The sequence below is a fragment of the Ananas comosus genome, linkage group 3, assembly GCF_001540865.1.
Source record: "Ananas comosus cultivar F153 linkage group 3, ASM154086v1, whole genome shotgun sequence".
In the NCBI taxonomy this organism is placed as follows: Eukaryota; Viridiplantae; Streptophyta; class Magnoliopsida; order Poales; family Bromeliaceae; genus Ananas; species Ananas comosus.
Window position 1 is genome coordinate 14,518,237 of NC_033623.1, and position 22,657 is coordinate 14,540,893.

General features: G+C 35.8%; 3 protein-coding genes across 4 annotated transcripts in view; 1 reads left to right on the plus strand and 2 right to left on the minus strand.

Moving 5' to 3' along the window:
- Positions 2,265–5,424, minus strand: LOC109707660 (tubulin beta chain-like). The gene is made up of 3 exons (XM_020229106.1): positions 4,850–5,424; positions 4,499–4,768; positions 2,265–3,241 (listed from the first exon to the last, which is right to left on the minus strand). The coding sequence occupies exons 1-3, from the start codon at positions 5,241–5,243 to the stop codon at positions 2,571–2,573; spliced, it is 1,335 nt and encodes a 444-aa protein (XP_020084695.1). The 5' UTR covers positions 5,244–5,424; the 3' UTR covers positions 2,265–2,570.
- Positions 14,159–15,897, plus strand: LOC109707093 (cis-zeatin O-glucosyltransferase 2-like). Its single transcript, XM_020228175.1, has one exon. It carries the CDS (start codon positions 14,162–14,164, stop codon positions 15,707–15,709), a length of 1,548 nt encoding a protein of 515 aa, XP_020083764.1. The 5' UTR covers positions 14,159–14,161; the 3' UTR covers positions 15,710–15,897.
- The window catches only part of LOC109707078 (putative cis-zeatin O-glucosyltransferase), a 19,800-nt gene continuing 16,304 nt past the window's right edge, over positions 19,162–22,657 (minus strand). The window contains exon 2 of one of the 2 annotated variants that reach the window (XM_020228152.1): positions 19,162–19,412. In XM_020228152.1, coding sequence (XP_020083741.1) covers positions 19,284–19,412 — 129 coding nt within the window. In that variant the 3' untranslated portion in view covers positions 19,162–19,283. Of the gene's footprint in view, positions 20,880–22,657 lie in introns of those variants that run through there. The other variant, XM_020228151.1, reaches the window with a different exon arrangement.

A 22,657-nucleotide genomic window follows, 5' to 3' on the forward strand; every position in this document is an offset into this window, starting at 1 on the left:
TAAATTTTAAAGTTGAAGTGTCTTTAACTGATTCTAATTAGATAAATTAAAAAATTAGATAGTAAAATCAAATAAAAGTTTAGACAGTCAAATCTAAATAGTCCAAAGTTTAGACAAGTTTTGTACATTTTTATCCAAAATGTATATATATTATTTTTATTAGAGTGATCCTTTTACAAGTCACGCAAGTGTCATTTTAGCACAAAGTATCAAATTGAAGTAGCGTTTCATATATATTATATGATTAATATAAGAGAAATACTTCAATACACCAGCTCAACTAAATCTAATCGTTCATATTTTTAGGTCAAATTGACTTTTACAAAATAGTAACCCGCACATCAGGTTACCAACCAAAATCAATAATAAAGGCAATATTGAAAAATAAATACTAGCCAATTACCAAATCTTCATAGATTGAATTTATAATTTAATTTGAGCTTAAACTTTATAATTGTATATAGTAAATTCAAATTTAAATTTTAGAAAGAAAAAAAATTATACTTAGATGAGTAGTACATGTCAATTCAGATTGTTAATTTAATATTAAAATACCATGAAAGTTTAAATATGTTAACCTATTTTAAATTTTAGGTTATACTGTATGTATAAAGCTAACTTTTATTATTTATTTAAATAAAATATTTCTATTTTTTAAATTAAATTTAAATTGTTTGTTCGATAGTGAAAACATCATTAAAGTTCAAAAATATTTAACAAAATTAAAATTAAAATTAAAATTAAAATTTAGATTTAATTTACATTATAGTTGAAAAATAAATTTTATTAACAATTTAAACTAAAAGTTTCTATCTTTGAAAATTAACCTTAAATTATAAATTTGAATATTGATAAATTACATTCTTTCTAATTGAATTTTAGCTTTGATCACCCAATTTTAATTTATTAAGATTTTTGTCTCGAACTTTGTAGTTTATTGCATTCAGGTCTTACAATTCAATTTAATTGATAGATTAGTAATGTATTGATGATACAATTGTAATGTGACTGTATTATAGTTGATGGTATGAGAATGGCTAAAATGCTACATCACTACCACATCAACGTCAAATCATAATTTAGCTAGCTAATTAAATTGAACGGTTAGACTCAATGCAATAATTTAAAAGATTTAGTTTGAAATTACAATTTACTAAAGTTAGTCAACCAATGTATTACATTTTTCATAATTTGAGAATAAAATGTATAATTTATACTGGAACTTGTGAAGATTATGAAAGTTTAATTTATTTTAATTAAGGTAATGAACTTAATTAGTTAAAACTATTGATCACAAGGTCAAATTCAAAATTTTTTATCAAAATTTTTTAAACATTCACTTGGGGACAATATCTCATAATTTGAGATTGCATAATATAACTTGTTATTTGCAATATTCTATATTTGAATATTATTTTGGATGCAACAAAAATTTAAATTTGTGACAGATTTAAATTTTTATTTAATACTCAAAGTGTACAGATAAATTTAAAACTAGCTAAACTTTCAAGCTCTTGTCCAAGTCAGGCTTGAGAATAACGGATAGGCTAAATCCTTTCAATAATGCATCATTTTATATTTTGAATTTGAATATGATACATTAGTAAAGAAAATCTAATTTAGAAAAAATAATTATACAAAGATGGAATATTGAAGGATAAGAATCGAGAAAGATGAAATATTTTGAATTTACAAAAATAATATGTTATGAGGATGAGAATTTATGAAAATGCCCTCAGTGCAAACATCATGTAATGAGAAAGTTTTTGCCCTTGGTAAAGGGGTGACCTGTACCGGTGACAACAAGAGCCCGTCACCCTTTTATAAAAGCTACTGTTTATTTTAAAAAAATTAAGGGTTAAGATTTGTTTGGTGTGTAGTTAATATAATGCTTCCAGTTACTTGTTCAAAGTGCTATATGTTTACTTAGCTGTATAGTAATTGCATCATTCACGACAGAAAATTAAATAAAATGCTTGTTGCCAATGCGGCTGAAGGAAGAATTAGTTTGATTTGCATATTGATCTGTATGTTTTTTTATATACAATTAAAGTCGATCTTTTCACTGTTCCATTCGTAAATAGAAAATGTGTGTTAATTGTTTACAGAATTAAAACCAATGAGAGGGATGCAAATTGAAAACGTCCTAAACCATTAACTAAAATAACCTCATCAAAAGTTCAGTCATTTGAATTTTGTTTTTCCTACAATCCAATTGTTATAAAAATAAAAAAAAAAATTGCTTTAAAAAATAAACAAAACGATTATAAAAAGCTCGCCATAAACCAATTACAAATATGATAACAAGAGCTAGTACATACAGCAAGGAATACACATACTCTATACAGGAATACTGTCACATGACTGAAAAATGATACAATCACATGCAAGTTTATAATACTGGACGGCCGTGGAACCAAGCAACCCTCACGACAGCTAATAATAATCAAATGCAGATAACAAATTCACAACCGATACAACTTATATGATTTCACATAATTCGGTCCATAAAAATAATAATAGCAATTAATAATGGTAATAACGAAATGAAAGGACCGGATCGTGCACGATCAGTTCTCCTCGGCCTCCTCCTCGTCGGCGTAGCCCTCGTCCTCGGCGACGGCGTCCTGGTACTGCTGGTACTCGGAGACGAGGTCGTTCATGTTGCTCTCGGCCTCGGTGAACTCCATCTCGTCCATGCCCTCGCCGGTGTACCAGTGAAGGAAAGCCTTGCGCCGGAACATCACGGTGAACTGCTCGGACACGCGCTTGAACATCTCCTGGATGGACGTGGAGTTGCCCATGAACGTGGCGGACATGGCGAGACCCGTGGGGGGGATGTCGCACACGCTCGACTTGACGTTGTTGGGGATCCACTCGACGAAGTAGGAGGAGTTCTTGTTCTGCACGGCGATCATCTGCTCGTCGACTTCTTTGGTGGACATCTTGCCGCGGAACATGGCGGAGGCGGTGAGGTAGCGGCCGTGGCGGGGGTCGGCGGCGCACATCATGTTCTTGGCGTCCCACATCTGCTGGGTGAGCTCGGGGATGGTGAGGGCGCGGTACTGCTGGGAGCCGCGCGAGGTGAGAGGGGTGAAGCCCACCATGAAGAAGTGGAGGCGCGGGAAGGGGATCAGGTTCACGGCCAGCTTCCGCAGGTCCGAGTTCAGCTGCCCCGGGAAGCGCAGGCAGCACGTCACGCCGCTCATCGTCGTCGAGATCAGGTGGTTCAGATCGCCGACTGCCGGAGATCCATTACGAGGAGGTGTTAATTAATTAGGATGGTTGATCACTGAGATGGATTGGATTATATATATATATATATATATGATATACCATACTTTCGGAAAAATAATATTTTACTTTAATAAATTTATTTATATACGATAACTATTACCATTTGGATTATAATCCAATGACTATGATCTAAATACATACGACCGGAAATACCAAAACTGGAAAAATTCTACCTAACCGGTCAATCAGAAGAAAACTACTGGTGTGCATTATTAATGGAGTTGGTTTTATTGCAGGCATATCAATGATATCATATTTAATTAACCCGATGAATTAATAATGATAGATGTAATAAATATTGACGTTGAGAGTTTTAACGCAAAATATGCTTATAATAATCCCGACACGTGAAATGTACAATTATTGGTCCCACTTTTTCAGCCTAATAATTCTGTTCAAAAGAAGAAATTATGAAAGGAATACTTTTTGAGACATGCTCTTTATTATTATCATCGGATTTTACTCTGTAGTATATTGATATTGTTCCGAGTGAAAACCGAAAAATAGAGGAGGATGTGTTAAAAAAAAACATTCTAAGTACTATTTGTTGATTTTTTGGCTACGCGCACTGCATCTATCTGATCCAAAGCAAATTTTCCAATTTAAACAGGTTGACCAAGCGATGCAGAGTAATTGCATAATTAACTTGGTTGTTGCTGCTCTAACCTGGGCCCAAGTGAGCGCAGGGCCACAAGAGTGAAACTGTTGTCCTATATGTTTCTATACTTTTTATATTTAACACTCTTCTTTATGTCTGTATTGAACTTAAATTAAATATGAGAAAATTAATAATGTTAGGAGTCTGACATAATTCAAACCAAAATCTCCTATTCTGATATCATGTGAAATAACAGTTATACTCTAAAAATTTAAATCGTTAGAAAACGATACTTGTATATTTTTATATTTAATAACAAGATCCAACCTGGTGTAATGGCCCATTCTGTCTGGTGAATGGCCCATTCTGTCTTCAGAATAATTAAAAAGGACAAACGATGTCGATCCAGATAGATCCAAATTACCATAGATCCAGATCAGGCGATCTTGTCCTTTCTATCCAAAATGTTCTAATTAAGTTATTTTTCCACAGCAATAATTAGTCAGCAAAAGACTTGTCCTAATTAATTAAATTGGTTAGATAAGATGTTCATTAATTCTAACCAAACGGAGGGAGAGAAAAAGAAATCAAGGGGAAAATTACAGCTGGGGTTGGTGAGCTTGAGGGTCCTGAAGCAGATGTCGTAGAGGGCCTCGTTGTCGAGCACCATGCACTCGTCGGCGTTCTCCACCAGCTGGTGCACGGACAGCGTCGCGTTGTACGGCTCCACCACCGTGTCCGACACCTTCGGCGACGGGAACACCGAGAACGTCAGCATCATCCGGTCCGGGTACTCCTCCCTGATCTTCGATATCAGCAGCGTCCCCATCCCCGACCCCGTCCCCCCTCCCAACGAGTGGCAGATCTGAAACCCTACATTCATACCCCCACAATAAAAATTAGTTACATAGAAAATGATTCAGAAATAATCTTAACGTCCGACTATATATATACCTTGGAGGCAGTCGCAGTTCTCGGCCTCCTTACGAACCACGTCGAGGACTGCGTCGATGAGCTCCGCCCCCTCGGTGTAGTGCCCTTTGGCCCAGTTGTTGCCGGCGCCGTTCTGCCCGAAGACGAAGTTGTCGGGGCGGAAGATCTGGCCGTAGGGCCCGGTGCGGAGCGCGTCCATCGTGCCGGGCTCGAGGTCCATGAGCACGGCCCGCGGCACGTAGCGGCCGCCGCTCGCCTCGTTGTAGTACACATTCACGCGCTCCAGCTGCAGGTGCGAGCTGCCGACGTAGTTGCCGCGGGCGTCGATGCCGTGCTCGTCGCACACGACTTCCCAGAACTTGCCGCCGATCTGGTTGCCGCATTGCCCGGCCTGGATGTGCAGGATCTCTCTCATTGTCGTGGAATTGAATTTCACAAATTAGTGCGAGCGAATATATAGAATGAATTAATGGAGATTATTAGGGTGATATAATGGGTAAGGGGGAGAGGAGAGGAGAGGTGGGGAGCGAATTATGGGGGGAGGGAGAGGCAAGGAGAGCTTGCGAGGAGTTTGAAACGTGGAGATGGGACCTTTTGTAGACGTGGGATGATTTGTTAGTTGGGGTATGGGATATTTTCGCCGAAAGAATAGAGATGATAGAGGGTTGTTAACGGATCTTTCAACCCGGTCCGACAATAGGATCCGAATTAAACTCCGATTGTTGGGTTGAGATCCAATAAATCAATTTGGATGGGAAGTGGCATTCAAATATTTATTAAAAATGTAAGACTTATTGAATCTGATCACATTCAAACTAATTTTTATACTTCTCGAGCTTGACTGCTAATATTAGAAAAGTTTAATATAACAAATAAAATTAATTTGTCTATAATAAATATGAATTTTTAATATCATTTTGTAAATGAAAACGAGCATTTTAAACTGATAGACTTGTTAAGATTATTACTAAATTTGTAAATTGATCTTCTGAAAAGCATACTACCAGAGACAAAATCTAAGTACCTCACGTTATGAGATGTTTATAAATCAATATTTTATGACAAATATTTTTGTTTAGCTCTTCAGTTATAAATCAATACTTTATGACAAATATTATCTTTTTTGTTAGCTCTTCAGTTAGTGCACATAATAATATTCGTCTGAAATGTACTATGCCCTTAAACGAAAATGGTACTGTTACGATAAATTCAAAACTGATTACCTATAGATTCTATATTTTTTGTGTAATAAAATTCAATTCAGGTTGGATCTTGATTTGATAGCAGTATCCAACAGCTTATCAAATTCGGGTTTAAGTACACATGGACCCGACTAAAACCCAACCTCTCAAAAAGAGACAACAAGGGGGGTGGAGAGAGAGAGAGAGAGAGAGAGAGAGAGAGAGAGAGAGAGAGAGAGAGAGAGAGAGAGAGAGNGAGAGAGAGAGAGAGAGAGAGAGAGAGAGAGAGAGAGAGAGGTGATGCATTGGGTTCAAATAAATTAATAATATTGCGGGGGCAAGTTTTCATGTGGGCATGATGTTTGAGATGGACTAGCCAACAACAGCGAAGCAGGTGAGCTGGAAATGGAAGGAGACAAGGAAGCGCACTGCTAAGTCATACACACATATGGGTTGTTGGGAGGTCTTATTATTCGGGCCAATAGAACATAATATACCACAAATACAAAAGATTGTTTTTAAGAAAATGATCAAATCAAAAGAAGGAACAATACAATGCAATATTATTCCTACATTATCAAGTGGTATAATGGCTAGCAAATGAACAAGTATAATCTTCCTTTTAGGGGGTGTTTAGATTAACGAATCTGTAAATCCAATATAAGTCAAGTGTAGTGATATTTGAGTTTTTCTAAAGTTTGCTAATTTTTTATTGTTTGTTTTAACGTAACTCGTGTAGTCTGAAAGTTAAATTTAATTATTTCTTCTGTTTGTGATGTAATTTGGTGTTGGTAAAATTAGTTTTTTAAATTCTGTTGTTTGTTTCGATGTAAGTAAGTGCATCCCGTTATCTCCTAAATATAGTGATAAATTTATTGCAATAAAATTTAACCTATTATATAATTAAATTTATTATTATTATTTAAAGGTAATCTTAATTTATTATAAATAAAATAATTCTAACCCATTATAAAGGAAGTAGAGTTTAGGTTTTACTATTTAATAAATATTTTAGAGGAGGCTAAGCGTGGCGGAAGTCGAGTTCGGCACTTTAGGGCATGTTTGTTTCACCGAAACTAGACTTTGGGTTGAACTGGACTTTGGATTAAACTGGAGTTCGGTGAAAACTATTTCTTTCTCGCTGTTTGTTTCGTAGTTATGGAAGTAAAATTCTATCAGTTTTGCTGTTTGTTTGGTAAGAAGTGTATAATATAAAACTATAATTTATATATAAATAATAAATATTTTAATAAATAAAAATAATATAATTATATTTTTTATATAATAATACAACAATAAAATTATAAAGTAAAAAAAATTAATACTTGATTAATCAATTTTTATCATATTTTAAATATATCAACCAAATAAAAAAATAATTAATACCATAATTAAATATAATTAAATATAATTATTTTTATCTCGTATATTATTTTATTATTTTTTCTTCACCNAAACTAAATTAAAAAAAAATTAAAACTTAACTAATAAATTTTTATCATATTTTAGATATATTAACTGAATAAAAAAATAATTAGTAATATAATTAAATATATTTAAATATAACTAGTTTTATCTATTATATTATTTTATTATTTTTTCTCATTTCTTTATCGTAATTGACTTCGGCCTATGATGGGGCGAAATCAATTACGCTGTTTGAGGTTAACTCGAGTTTCGACCGTAACTTTTTAACGGCGAATCAAATAACGGAAATGATCATTTAGGACGAAAATGACTTCCCTCCTCTCCACTTTTACGGCGCGTTTGTTTTGATGTTAGTGGAGTGATGGAACTCGATGGAACTCAAGTCCCATCACTTCTGTCATTTGTTTTGGTGTAAGTGAAAAATATAATGTAACTTAAGTTACGTTAGAGATCCACTTCACCTACTCTCGACTTTCTCCTCTAAAATGTCGAACTCGACTTCCACCACACTCAACCTCCTCTAAAAAAATTATTAAACAGTAAAACTTAAACTCTACTTTCTTTATAATGGATTAGAATTACTTTATTTATAATAAATTAGGATTACATTTTAAATAATAATAAAAAATTTAATCATATAATAGGTTAAATTTTATAGTGGTAAATTTACTACTATATTTAGGAGATAATGGGATCCACTTACTTACATCAAAACAAACAACGGAATTTAAAAAACTAATTTTACCAGTACCAAGTTATATCAAAACAAACAGAAGAAGTAATTGAATTTAACTTTCAGACGGTACGAGTTACGTCAAAACAAACAATAAAAAAATAATCACACTTCAGGAAAACTCAAACACCACTACACTTGACTTACGTTGGATCTATAAATTCGTCAATCCAAACGCCCCCTTAGGTGAAGCGGAGGTTTAACGTAACTTGAGTTATACTATATTTTTTATTTACATCAAAATAAATAACGAAAGTGATGGAATTTAAATTTCATCACTCCACTTACACCAAACCAAAAGGATCCTTAGTAGGTAAATCCTAAATTCAAATTCTTTTTTATTCTTCCCTGATCTATACGATGAACTCATATGCGGTANATTTTGAACCAGCTATTCAACCATTCAAAATTTTGATTTGATTAAACAATATTTTAATTTGTTTGATTTGAATCAGCCAACAATACTTGACTTCAAAATTTAAGTTAATTACTCTGATAAATTTATAGTTACGATAATTGTATGAAGTATATCAAATAAAATTATAAAAATAAACAATATATTTAAATTTTAAACTTAAAGTGCTTATTAACTAACTCAAATAAAATAAAATAAAAAATTTGATAGTAAAATCTAAATTTCGAGCGGCCGGATAATTAACTTAACATGATACACAGTTTAATAAATTCTAGGCATTTTTTGTTTTTTTTACAATAACTTTTTTTATATATAAAATAAGATAGAATAAAAGATACGATATTCTACTTAACGCATAAGGCTTAATTAATTAATTTGAGCTTTTCACCACAGCAAATGCTTCTAAATGTGTATTAAATATGACTGCAATTTTAAATAGAAACAAATGCTATTGCCAAATGAACAGACACTTTTTATGAGTGAAGAAAAGGAAGTACACAACACCATCCCAGATATAACTGGACAAAAATTTGATGGGCACCGTGCCCAAACAATTTGTTTGGGCACGGTGCCCGGTTGGGCGCCGTGTGTGCAGCGGCGCCCATCCACACCCTTACAAAAAAAAAAAAAAATGGTGGGCTTGAATTTTAGGAAAAAAGAGAAAGAGAGGGAAAAGGGAGGGTGCGGATAGACGCGGTGCCCAAATAAAATAAATTATTTGGGCACGATGCCCATAAAACTTTTCTCCGATATATCTGGGAGGGTGATATTAATTAAGATGCTGTAGAGGATGGGTAGGTACTATCAATTATTGAACCCATGACACTCTCTCTCAGTGATTGCTTGGCCTTTCAGTGGAATCCAAAGCTACCTCCCTATAAACAAGTAAGCAACAAGAGCAATAAAAAAAATAAAAAGTTTAAGCTAAAATTTGCTCCCTTTGTTGGGATCAATAACAGCGGCCAAATTAAATAAGGACAATAAAAAGATCACTGCCTCCAAAAATAGGCTAGAGTAAAAAAATTGATGGAAAAGAGGGAAGAATACAGCACAATTATGCCATATTATAATAAACACCAATGAATCGGGATGCTATGAGCAACATCGATTGAATCTCTCTGCATGTATTGTCGGTGTCAGAAAATTAAGTGTATGCGTATTAGCGACCTTTGATAAATGCATCTCATCGCACCGTGGGCCCGTGCACAACCTACAAGATGCAGAGATGTGATCTGAACATTTATAGGCTGTTTCAGAATAAAATTAATTGGATTAATTTCATAGTTTTGATAATAACATTAAAAAAAAAAATTAGATGTATATATATATAGAGAGAGAGAAAGAGTTTGGTTGAGATACTATCGATAGTTCCAAGCGTTTGGTATTATCGAGTTTTTTACTATTAGATTTAACTCTTTGACTATTTTTACTTGTTAGATTATACTATTCAATCAATAACTCACTTAACCCTAGAGGGTCCACATCATCGTAACTGCACATTTTTTTCATCCAATGGCTGAAAACCTAATAACACCGGCGCTTAGTACTATCGATAGTATTTCAGCCTAGTTCTCTCCCTCTTTCTATACTTTTCTACTTACCCAACCTCTTCGATTCAAGAATTACTGTCAAGTTGTATTTCCGGAGGATTTGAATCTCGGCCGATAAATTATTCTGATACTGCTATTATATTTGAATTTGATGCTACCGAATTACATCTACCGGGACTTGAATTGATGGCTTGTTTTAGATTCAAAAGTTAGTTTCCAGCCGTTCATCTAATTTATCATAAGAAATAACATGAGTGTGAATACGACTACTTGTGGCATTATTGAATTCCCTTGCATTCATTAGTAAATGAAAAATATTAAATCTATAGAAAAAAAAAGAATTCTAATCTTTACAAATTCCTATCCAAAAGTGCTAAGAATTTACTAATTTCTTCTAAATTTTTAGCTAAAACATAATAAGATTAGTAAAAAAGAAAAAAAGGATAGTCTTTATATTAGGCTTGTAGTGAAAAAACAATTCAAAGTGGGCCATAGACTCAGCACTTCTCTCTTCAATAATCATAAGAGCAATACTAAATGTGCGCCTTTTTTGGAGCGTAAATTATATATTCAATCCATTTTAAGAATGGGTTTTATTTACTAGTCACATCGATTGACATAACAGGCAATCTCATTCCTAATAAAGACGAGGTGTATAATTTACACTAACGTTATAGTGCGTAGGTAATATATTTGTAATCCAAAAAAAAAAAAGGGGTATATTTGCTCTCCCAATTGTCATGTTAATAGCCTGAGAGAGTCCATTGGCCCAAAAGGGCCAAATTTTAGTTTTAAGGGCAGGTCATGTGCTTCGTAGCCACAACGCACGGCATCTTGCAAATTGCAAAGCCCCACCCGCACGCTCCGCCAAATGCCCGAGATAATTGCCTATAAGGGTGCGTTTGGTTCGAGTTATCCTGGCAGGATTACAGACAATTCTGTCAGGATAACTGTCTTTGATTAATCTGCTATGTAATCTAGTCGTTAATGTAGCATTACAAATCGAGTAGAATTACATCGAAAATATTAACGGAAGGGGGGTCGTGTATCTTGCATTACTGAAACCCGTTAATACTACATATTATGTAAAATGACAATTTTATCCTCCAACAACCCTAAATCTAATTAACAATATTATTTTCATCTCTCTCGCCTTCCCCCCGGCCCTCTCTCTCGCACGCTGCTTTCTCTCGCTCTCTCTCTCTCGACGTCTCTCTCTCTCTCTCTCTCTCCCCCCTATTATCTTCTATTGCGTCGTCCTCCTAAGTAATCATCACGATCTCCTTCCCTCCATTCATCATTTTCGTAAAAAATAATATTCAAATGACCACAACAAAGGCAACTTTGGAAAAAACTATACTTTTATGTCAGGATTACTAAATTTTATAAACGGAACCAAACATATTAATGCTATAAACACTGTAATCTAGTATTACATTACTGTATTAAACCAAACGCTCTAATGCAGCATTAGTAGTAATCTCACGTCGAAATCCAAAATACCTGAATATGTCGAGATACTTTGTAATATTACATAACTCGAACCAAATGGGGCTTAAGATCGAACAAGTAGGAAACAGATATAGAAATACATATAAATATCTTCACTCGCATATATGATCGGTATGAAAGGCAATGTGGAATCGACCATGAGATAAAAAATTGGGATTTAAATCATAAGTATGGTGTGGTTATTTAATCTATTAAATGATAGAAGTGGGAATAATCGCACATAATGAAGAGCCATTAGAACTAGCTCAAACACCATGCTAAAATATTTAGACCCAACCCAAATTTTAAGTTATTAGATTGGGAGTTTCTCTACAGTGTACATTATATATGGATTAAGTAATTTTCTCAATAAAATTCAAAAAAATTAATAAAAATACATAATAAACAATTGATATATTTTGTTGATAAAGAAAATAAATATTTTATATTATTACGTGTCGGTATATATTTATATTTTGTGACCGGCATGTATCGATAAGATTCAGCACGCGCCGTGCCATATCGCGCGAGGAAATTTTCGACACAATTTCATATCATGACACTTAAATTTTTACTCTATATTATATATTAATTTAGATTTATTTTGTATCCAACGCGAAATTATTATTTTTAATACTCTTACGCAGCGTTTGGTTCGGGTATAAGCAAGAACTAGCTATTACAGGGATAGGTACAAGTATGGGGATAAAAAAAAAAACGTTCAGATGAAAATTAGATTGTTCCCGGGGATAAAAAAAATAACGTTTGGATAGATGATATGGAAGAAGAAAATAGTATGTAGTTTTATATAGAAAATGAAAGTGTTAGTGGGGATAGTTATACCCGATTATTATAGGTAACCGAGAACTACTAACACGTGGTACGAGCCTAATGCAATAGCGCGAAAATCTATTGTGACTAATAAATGACACAAACTTAATCCGCTTATTAGGCATGACTAAAATTAATGCGGCACAAGTATCTATACAAATTAGATATAACTAGTAGGTGGCTAGTGAGCGACCGACAAACTTAGAGGCGTGAGGCAGACTCCAATATTGCATCCAACAAGATGTGAGAAGTTAGGCCCAACAGTCCTTAAAAGTTTAGTCTCAATTATTACATTATTACCTTCGGTTTTCTAACGATAATGATCCACAAATAAATAAATAAATACCGTCGTTTAGTGTACTTAATTTATACATTATCACTTTGTGATTTCATCTGTATAACTCAGAGGCTTGTTTTTTTTGTCTATAGAAAATTTTAGATAATGCTGGCTTGAAATTTTAAAGGACGCTAAACATTTCATTCTGTTTGGCATTTCGTCGAGTTGCTATTTGGCAAGTTTCGAATGATTCAAAAACCATCTCCGTTGCTATCGCTACGGGAAGAGCTGCTTGGCATGGTTGGATTTTTTTATCTATTATTATTTTATTTTGTTTTTTTCCGATTCAACAGACTGCAATCTTTTAGACTTTAGCATTCTCTTTCAAGTCAAGCTGATAACCGTGCACTCCTGAGAGTTGAGCTGTTACAGCATACCATGCAAAATCATGAAAGAGAAATGATCAGTTTACAACCCACTCTTTTAGTTTTGTTTGGTTCAGATATAAATAAGAACGGCTTATTTTAAAAATATATATAAATTTAGATATAATAAAAATTAAATTAACTTTATATTTGAATGAAAATTAGTTTGTTTTCGAGAATAAGAAAAATAATGTTTGTGTAGATAAAATAGAATTAGATTAATAAGTAGTTATAAATAAAAAATAATATGTTACTCCCCTTATTAAATTTTATATTTAATTTTTTAAATTTAAAATTTTAATTTTTAATTTCAAATTTTAAATTTAAAATATCAAATTATAAAATTTAAAATTCAAAATTTAAATTTAAAATTTTAAGTTTAAGATCAAATTTAAATTTAAAAAATATAAAGGAAAAACTTCAAAAACCCTCATGTGGGTTCGTAGTTTCTCACTTTGACCCCCTGTGGTTTAAAATGTATCAATTTGCTCCCCTGTGGTTTCTTTTTTCTCTTTTTCTTACCAATTTCATTTTTTTTTTCTTAAATCAGTGATAAAGTTAAAATTAAAGGGTACTAAAGTGAATATTTGATAAATATAGATGGGTATCTGAAGTTTTTTGTAAATAATTTAATAAAATATTAACGAAAAAGTTACTGAAAAGATAAAAACGAAACAACAGGGGGGCAATCTGATACATTTTAAACCACAGGGAGGCAAAGTGAGAGACTCCGAAACCACAGGGGAGGTTTTTGAAGTTTTTCCAAATATAAAATATAAAATTTTAAAATTTTAAAATTATAAATTTAATTTTAAAATTATAAATTATAAATAATAAATTAAAATTTATCTCTCTCTCAAGCTTGTTTTTAGAACTAACTTGTTCCATCTAAAGAGTGAGAAATAACAGTTTTCACTTCTTACCGGATTATTATAAAATAATCCATTAAGGTGTTGTTCCTATATATATATTTTTTTATAGACAAAAAAAAAGGGGGGAGTCATGGCGGTGTCATTAAAAAACACAGCAAAAGAAAAAAAAAAGGTTAAGCATCAGCGAGGGCGAAGTTCAACCATCATCAGTTCTTCCCCCCAAGCCGCCACCACTTCCCCTTCCTTTTCCACAAAAAAATCAAAATCAATGGAGCCACCGATGGGCCGAAACAACGAGCATCAACAGGTGGCGGTGGTCGTGGTGCCGTTCCCGGCGCAGGGCCATCTAAACCGACTGCTCCACTTCGCCCTCATCCTCTCCTCTCGCGGCGGCGTCCCCGTGCACTACGCCGCCCCCGCCTCCCACGTCCTACAAGCTACGTCCCGCCTCCACGGCTGGGACCCCAATTCCCTCCACTCCATCCATTTCCACAACCTCCCGCTCCCCCCTTTCCCCAACCCATCACCCGACCCCGACGCCGCCACCAAATTCCCCGCCCACCTCCAACCTTTCTTCGAAGCCTACGGCGAAGCGCGCGCCCCTCTCTCCTCTCTGCTACGCACCCTCTCGCCCACGACGCAGCGCCTGGTAATCGTGCACGAGCCTCTCTCCTCCTTCGCCGCCGAAGAAGCCGCGGGAATTCCCAACGCCGAGTCCTACTCGTTCCGGTGCATCCCCGTCTCGTACCATCTCAGCTGGCACAACGAAGGGAGCCCGGGCAGAGAGTTGCTGCGAGCTCGCGGCGTGGATTTCCCTCCCCACGACGGATGCATGACCGACGAGTTCTGGGCGTTCGTCGGCCGCAGCCGCAGACAGAATTGGAGCGAGTTGAGCTCCGGGACGCTGTTCAACACGTGCAGGGAGATCGAGGGTGAGTTCGTCGACGTGCTCGCACGCGAGCCGGAGTATCTCAACAAGAAACTCTTCACGGTGGGCCCGCTGAATCCGGTAGCCGTTGGACAGGGCCAACGGCAGCGGCACGACTGCTTAGAGTGGCTCGACAAGCAGCCGCCGGCTTCGGTGCTCTACGTGTCCTTCGGATCCACCACGACGCTGCCCGACGCCCAGATCGAGCAGCTGGCGATCGCGTTACTAAACAGCAATCAGCGCTTCATTTGGGTGCTGCGCGACGCCGACCGGGGCGACATTTTTGCAGAGGGCGGAAAGCCGCGGGAGGGCAGACTGCCGCAGGGTTTCGCTGAAAGAGTAGAGGGAAGAGGAATTGTGATAAGGGACTGGGCGCCGCAGCTGGAGATACTGGCCCACGAGGCAACCGCAGCGTTCGTGAGCCACTGCGGGTGGAACTCGTGCATGGAGAGCATAAGCATGGACGTGCCCCTCGTCGGGTGGCCTATGCATTCGGACCAGCCGAGGAACGCGGTGTTCGTGAGCGAGTACCTGAAGGTCGGCGTCGTGGTGAGAGACTGGGCGCGCCGGGAGGAGACCGTGACCGCGGCGGAGATAGAAGACGCGATCAAGAAAGTTATGGTTGATGATGGCGCCGAGGAGATCAGGGGGCGGGCGAAGGCGTTGGGTGAAGCCGTGCGCGACGCCGCGGCCGACGGCGGGTCATCTAGAGCCGACTTTGATGCCTTTGTTGCGCATATAAGCAGGTGATTAATTTTTCATTGACCCCTGATCTAAATTACTACAAAACTTACGGTGACAAAGATCAGTAGGTGTTTAATTTACGGCGTGCTCATATTAATTATTTTTATATAGATTGCAACAACTTTTACACTTTCTTTAGCGTTTTTGTCGACAATTGTGCAATGGAAGCTATCGACGATGAATGTTTATTATTACAAGTCGGCTACAACGATGAAGTTTGGTTTGGGATCGTATCAATATCTCAACAGCAAAATCAGCTCTATCTCTCGTCACTATCCCAACGGCCAGCAAGTTAGCTTAAATTAGATTCTGGGTGGCCTCGCGCGAATTTCCCTCGCCACCTCCATTTTAAGGCAAATTATTACGTCATCATTATTTAGTATAGTTGATTAATATATATTTCAAGTTGCCCTTTTTAAAAAAATTTGAAAGCTCCATTCTCTACATGCCTTTTTATTAAAGAGATGATTTAGCTCCCGATTTTTTGAATGAAAAAAAAAAAACACACATATAACAACCTCTAGCGGAGGCTTCTATGACAAAGATTACGGGTTGTACAAAGTAAAAGAAAATACAAGACAAATAAGTAGAGAAATGCTTGCAATATAGAAAAAAATTAGTCGTTAAAACAGCTCAGCCGAATATTGATGATCTTATATAGATAAAAATTGATTAAAACGACTCTCCACCAACTTCTTCGAGACCCGTATTCCAAACTTTCATTGCACTTGAACTCTCTCTATATGGATCTTAAATCTGTTTCTCGAAGAGCAATCCTAGCCCAACATGGCTCCAACAACTTTTTGATTATAATCTTGCAATTCTATCGTCAAAAGACACATATTCTTTCACTAGTCTTAATACTTTTTTTTTTTAGCTAAAGCCAAAAAAAAACTTTGAAAAATAAGATTATAGCGTTTGCACCAAATATCATAATCGGTAACTTAGGGACTATTTGGTCACTCGTAAAATAAAACCGAATTTTTTTTAGCCTGAAAGTTTCTTTTATACAGTTGAATTTATAGTAAAATGCCATTCTAAGAAAATATTTTCTAAGGATAATAGGAAAAGTGCTTTTATACTGTTGAATTTATAGTAAAATGCCATTCTACGGAAATATTTTCTAAGGATAATGAAAAAAATAAGCGTTTTCATTCTCTGGATCATTGCCACGGAAAGGAAAAACCTATTGCTCAAAGGATGCCTTGTAGGATTACTAAGCAGAAACAGTCACTTTGCCGTGACTCAAGTCACTGCCCTCGTATTAATTATATATCTATATAATTATTTATTTATTTATTATTGCGTAATGCTATTAATTTGTGCATCTCTGCATTAGGTCTAAGATTAATTTACATTCATCTATCCAAAGGGCCATATTTATTCTGTAATCTTATCAGTATTATTTGGTTCGAGTACATGTAAAACTTTCTATTTCAAGAATAGATATAAATTAAGCAAGAACTAGACTAATTTTGCATTTGGATGAAAATTGAATTATTTTCAGGATAAAAAAAATAACGTTTGAATAGATAAAATAGAATAAGAAGAATAATAGGTAATTATAAATATAAAATAATGATATTACCCCTCTCATTATATTTGAATTTAAAATATAAAATATAAAATTTTATATTTATTTTTTGAATTTTAAAATTTTAACTTTTAAATTTAAAAATTAAAATTAAAATTAAAAAATAGCAAATCTTAAATTTTAAAATTTTAAATTTTAAATTTCAAACTTTAAATTTAAGATGAAATTAAATTTGAAAATATAAAATATCAAATTTAAAATTATAATTTTTTAATTTAAAGTTTAATTTTTTTTAACAATTTAAAATTATAAACTTTAATTTTGATATTACAAATTATAATTTTTAAAATTTTAAATTTTAGAAATAAAAATAGGGGTGGGAACAGTTGTTCTCACCCTTAGTAGGTTATCCAGAAATAATAATTTAATATTTATTAGATTAATTAATAATTTAATTATATTAATTATTAATTAGAGTTTAATTAATCTTGTTATCAATTGTTCCAAGAAAAAGGGTAGAGCATCAATTTCAAATTTATACCAGATTATACCAGCTTACTTCAGACATTCTAGAACTATTATTTTTGAATACGAAAAGTAACATTTGGGTATAAAGGGGATAAGGGGTTAACCCTCCTATTCTGAACCATAGGAGGTGATCAAGTTTTCTTTTTCACTAAGATCTAAAAGAGTTTTTGTGAACTCTTGGACGTAAAGAGTGTATAATTATGTAGATGTACAAGCCACATTTTTCTAATTCACATATATGAGAGTTGTGCCGGTATGCTTATAGAAGCACGGAGGCCTCCGTGCTTTCAAGTTGTTTTTGATGTTCGGACTTTCGAATCGACGATCGGCTCCGTTAGAGTTGATCTAGAGTATTTGAAGTACTTAGAAAATAAATTTTGTAATTTTTCGATATCATTTGCCTAGTGATCGAAGGGGCTCAAAATCAATAATTCTAACGGCCGTGGTGAACTGGTTGAAAGTTTAACGGTGTAAAAATATCCAAATCATATAAAATTTTGATAGAAAATTCTTTATACCATATAAAACAAGATCAATAACTTTGATCTAAAATTTTAATATCATATCATCATATTTTGTAAGATTTTTATTTTCAGCCGTTGATTTTGAGCCACTTCGATCACTAGCCAAATTATATCGAAAAATCGCAAAATTTATTTTCTAGATACTTCAAATACTCTAGATCAAGTCTAACGGAGCCGATCGTCGATTCGAAAGTCCGAACATCGAAAACAAAGTGAAAGCACGGAGCCCTCCGTGCTTCTATAAGCATCCTAGCCGCACTCCATATATGATGTCTATAAGTAATGCATTTATTATATAAAACGCTATATATATAAAACATACAATAATATATATTACAAATAACATTATATTCTTTAATATTGCATTATAAAATATTATATTGTATAGTGCGATTTACATGTGCTGTATTTAGAACTTTACATAGACCAATTTTACCTTCTATTCACAAACTTTGTCAAGCAACTAAAAGAAAACCACTACTTTCTCATTGTCATAATTTTTTTCATCAAAAAAAAGCAAACTCGAAAAAATAATTTTTATTTTCCATTTTTAATCAAATATCAGGTATCATAATTTTTTATTTAAAATTTGTTAAAAATTATTTTTATTGATTTTACGTGAAATCAAATATCTTACTTTAATTATATAATTTATATTCGAACAAAGGATACTTGGACTAGGAACTAAATGGGTTGGTATAATTTTTTTAATATATATTTGTCCTTTAGTGCAGTCAAAAGTTGCACATGCCAACCTTGAACAAAATATGCGTAATCTGTACTGCTAGTAAAGACTTGTATAGAGACAATTAGTTGCTACTTATTCTACCCGCAATGGAAATTTGAGATCGTGGACAAGTACACACGGTGAATTGATTATTTAGAAAAGATCATCATAAGGATTACAAGTTTCTCAGATTAATTATGACCAATAACGAAATGTTAACGTAAGTAGCTTGGTAATAATCCAGAGACCTGTTTTAATTAAACTTAATCACCCACTTATATGCGCAATAAAGGCATCAAAGTCCGCTCTCGATGACCCGCCGTCGGCCACCGCGCCGCGCACAGCTTCGCCCAACGCCTTGGCCCGCCGCCTGATCTCCTCAGCGCCATCGTCCACCATAACTTTCTTGATCGCGTCTTCTATCTCCGCCGCGGTCACGGTCTCCTCCCGGCGCGCCCAGTCCCTCACCACGACGCCGACCTTCAGGTACTCGCTCACGAACACCGCGTTCCTCGGCTGGTCCGAATGCATAGGCCACCCGACGACGGGCACGCCCATGCTTATGCTCTCCATGCACGAGTTCCACCCGCAGTGGCTCACGAACGCTGCGGTTGCCTCGTGGGCCAGTATCTCCAGCTGCGGCGCCCAGTCCCTTATCACAATTCCTCTTCCCTCTACTCTTTCAGCGAAACCCTGCGGCAGTCTGCCCTCCCGCGGCTTTCCGCCCTCTGCAAAAATGTCGCCCCGGTCGGCATCACGCAGCACCCAAATGAAGCGGTGATTGCTGTTTAGTAATGCGATCGCCAGCTGCTCGATCTGGGCGTCGGGCAGCGTCGTGGTGGATCCGAACGACACGTAGAGCACCGAAGCCGGCGGTTGCTTGTCCAGCCACTCTAAGCAGTCGTGCCGCTGCAGTTTGCCCTGTCCAACGGCTACCGGATTCAGCGGGCCCACCGTGAAGAGTTTCTTGTTGAGATACTTCGGCTCGCGTGCGAGCACGTCGACGAACTCACCCTCGATCTCCCTGCACGTGTTGAGCAATGTCCCGGAGCTCAATTCGATCCAATTCTGTCGGCGGCCGGCGAACGCCAAGAACTCGTCGGTCATGCATCCGTCGTTGGAAGGGAAATCCACGCCACGAGCTCGCAGCAACTCCCTGCCCGGGCTTCCTTCGTCGCGCCAGCTGAGAATGTACGAGACGGGGATGCACTGGAACGCGTAGGACTCGGCGTTGGGAATTCCTGCGGCTTCTTCGGCCGCGAAGGAGGAGAGAGGCTCGTGCACGATTACCAGGCGCTGCGACGTAGGCGAGAGGGTGCGCAGGAGAGCAGCGAGAGGGACGCGCGCGTCGTCGTCGAAGGCTTCCCAGAGAGGTTGAAGGTGGGCGGGGAATTTGGCTGCGGCGTCGGGGTCGGGGGATGGGGTGGGGAAAGGGTGGATGGGGAGGTCGTGGAAACGGATGGAGTGGAGGGAATTGGGGTCCCAGCCGTGGAGGCGGGACTTAGCTTGACGGACGTGGGAGGCGGGGGCGGCGTAGTGCACGGGGACGCCGCAGCGGGAGGAGAGGATGAGGGCGAAGTGGAGCAGTTGGTTTAGATGGCCCTGCGCCGGGAACGGCACCACGACTACCGCCACCGGTTGATGCTCGTAGCTTCGGCCGTTCGATGGCTCCGACGCCATACTTAGTTGCAAAATAAGAAGAAGAAGAAGATAGGGAGTTGGTGAGGGGGGATAGGAGTACGAATGTTCTATTGAAGGGTGCTTCTGTGTAAAATTCGAGCTTTGTTTATATAGGACTATAGGAGTTAGGAGGCAAGTCTCCATTTGACGAAGGATGCACAATCATATTGTTCCACACACCTCAATTTTTTCCGGTCAGTTTATTGTAATTTCTGTAACTAATCCGAAACTACACTTTTAAATAATAACTTAAAACATTATTTAGAATAAAATGCATGGCTACAATAATATTTTGGATAAAATTCAAATACCACTTATGTGGTTTTGCACTTTCTCATTTTTGTATCCTGCGATGTATCAATTTAGTATATACCCTATTGTTTTATTTTTCTCTGAATTTCGAAATTTTGTTTTAGTTTATGTAGATGACATCTTGGTCTTTAGTAAAAATATGCAAGAACACTTAGGACACTTACAGATAGTATTTAACGAATTTATTAAAATGGTATTATTATAAGTAAAAATAAGGTTGAATTCTGTAAAAAATATATAAATTTCTTAGGAGCCACTATCGCAGAAGGAAAAATAAAATTGCAACCTCACATAGCTAAAAAAATTTTAGACATGCCAGACAAATTAGAAACCCTTAAGGAATTACAATCATTTTTGGGACTAGTAAATTATGCCAGAACTTTTATCAAAGGCTTAGGTAAAATAGCAGGACCATTGTATGCTAAGACAAAAAAAATCAAGCTAAAGACATTTTAACATGGAAGACATAAAGTTAGTTAGACAAATAAAATCTTTAGTATCTGAACTATTAGACTTAGACCTCCCTCTAGACTCCGATTATATCATAATAGAAACAGACAGATGTGATTTAGGATGGTGAGCAATATTGAAAGCAAGACCTACTAAATACAGTGATGCAAAAGATGATAAATTATGTGGATATGCCGGTGGAAAATATAGAGAAAGAGAAAAAATAAGTAGCAAAGATGCTGAATTATTAGTAATATATGCATTAGATGCCTTTAAACTAAATATAATTAATAAAACCGAAATAACAGTCAAGACAGACTGTGAAGTCATTACAGAATTTTCACATAAAAAAGACGAAAAAGTCAGCTCTAGACGAAGATGGATTCATTTTCAAGATAGAATTTCTATAACTCATATTAAGTTTGAACATATTAAAGGAAAGGACAATTATTTTCCCAATCAATTAAGTAGAGGATTTTTTGAACAGACTAATTTTGAAATTAACATGATGAATATTGACATCACAGATTCAGACATTTCAGACCCAGACACAGACATGAATCTGCATGCTCCAAGTCCTCTCATAAGAACACCTCCTGTTGCGAGACCACCAAGAATAAATTATGGTAAAGAAAGTCTAATTTATTTTTCCCAAAATATTTTCCCCAAAATATTTTCTGTTTACATTTCGTTAAATTATATACAAAAAAAACTTCAGATACTCTATCTAGGTTTATTGAATATTCACTTTAGTAAATTTTAATTTTAACTTTGTCATTGATTTAATAAAAAAAATTAGTTGAGGGGATAATAAAAAAAAATAAAATTATGGGCACTAAATTTATACACTTTAAAATATAGGATACTAAAATAGAAAAGTACGAAATTATATGAATAGTATTTGAAATTTTTTCTAAAATTTTTGTATAATTTTTCGCAGTCTTTACTTAATCCAAATTAATTGGCATTTTGGTAGAACATTTCAAACAGGAATTGATAATTTTTTAGGTCGCTTTGTTATTATCAAAAAGAAAAGATTAAGTACGGATTAAATATGATAAGTTTTTTTTTTTTTTTTTTTTTTGACAATAACGAAACTGCTCCGTTATTGTTAATGTTTTTTTTTAAAATGATGCTAGACTAGAAGCCAATCGATGTAGTTTGAATTCTACATCTGCTCTGCACTAAAGACAAAGTAC

Bases quoted from the DNA above. Each gene is read 5' to 3' on its own strand.
- LOC109707660 (XM_020229106.1), bottom strand. From the start codon at position 5,243: ATGAGAGAGATCCTGCACATCCAGGCCGGGCAATGCGGCAACCAGATC. The intron at 4,769-4,849 runs GTATATATATAG...GTATGAATGTAG, and splicing joins GAACTGCGACTGCCTCCAAG to GGTTTCAGATCTGCCACTCG. The intron at 3,242-4,498 runs GTAATTTTCCCC...GATCTCCGGCAG, and splicing joins CAAGCTCACCAACCCCAGCT to TCGGCGATCTGAACCACCTG.
- LOC109707093 (XM_020228175.1), top strand. From the start codon at position 14,162: ATGGCGGTGTCATTAAAAAACACAGCAAAAGAAAAAAAAAAGGTTAAG.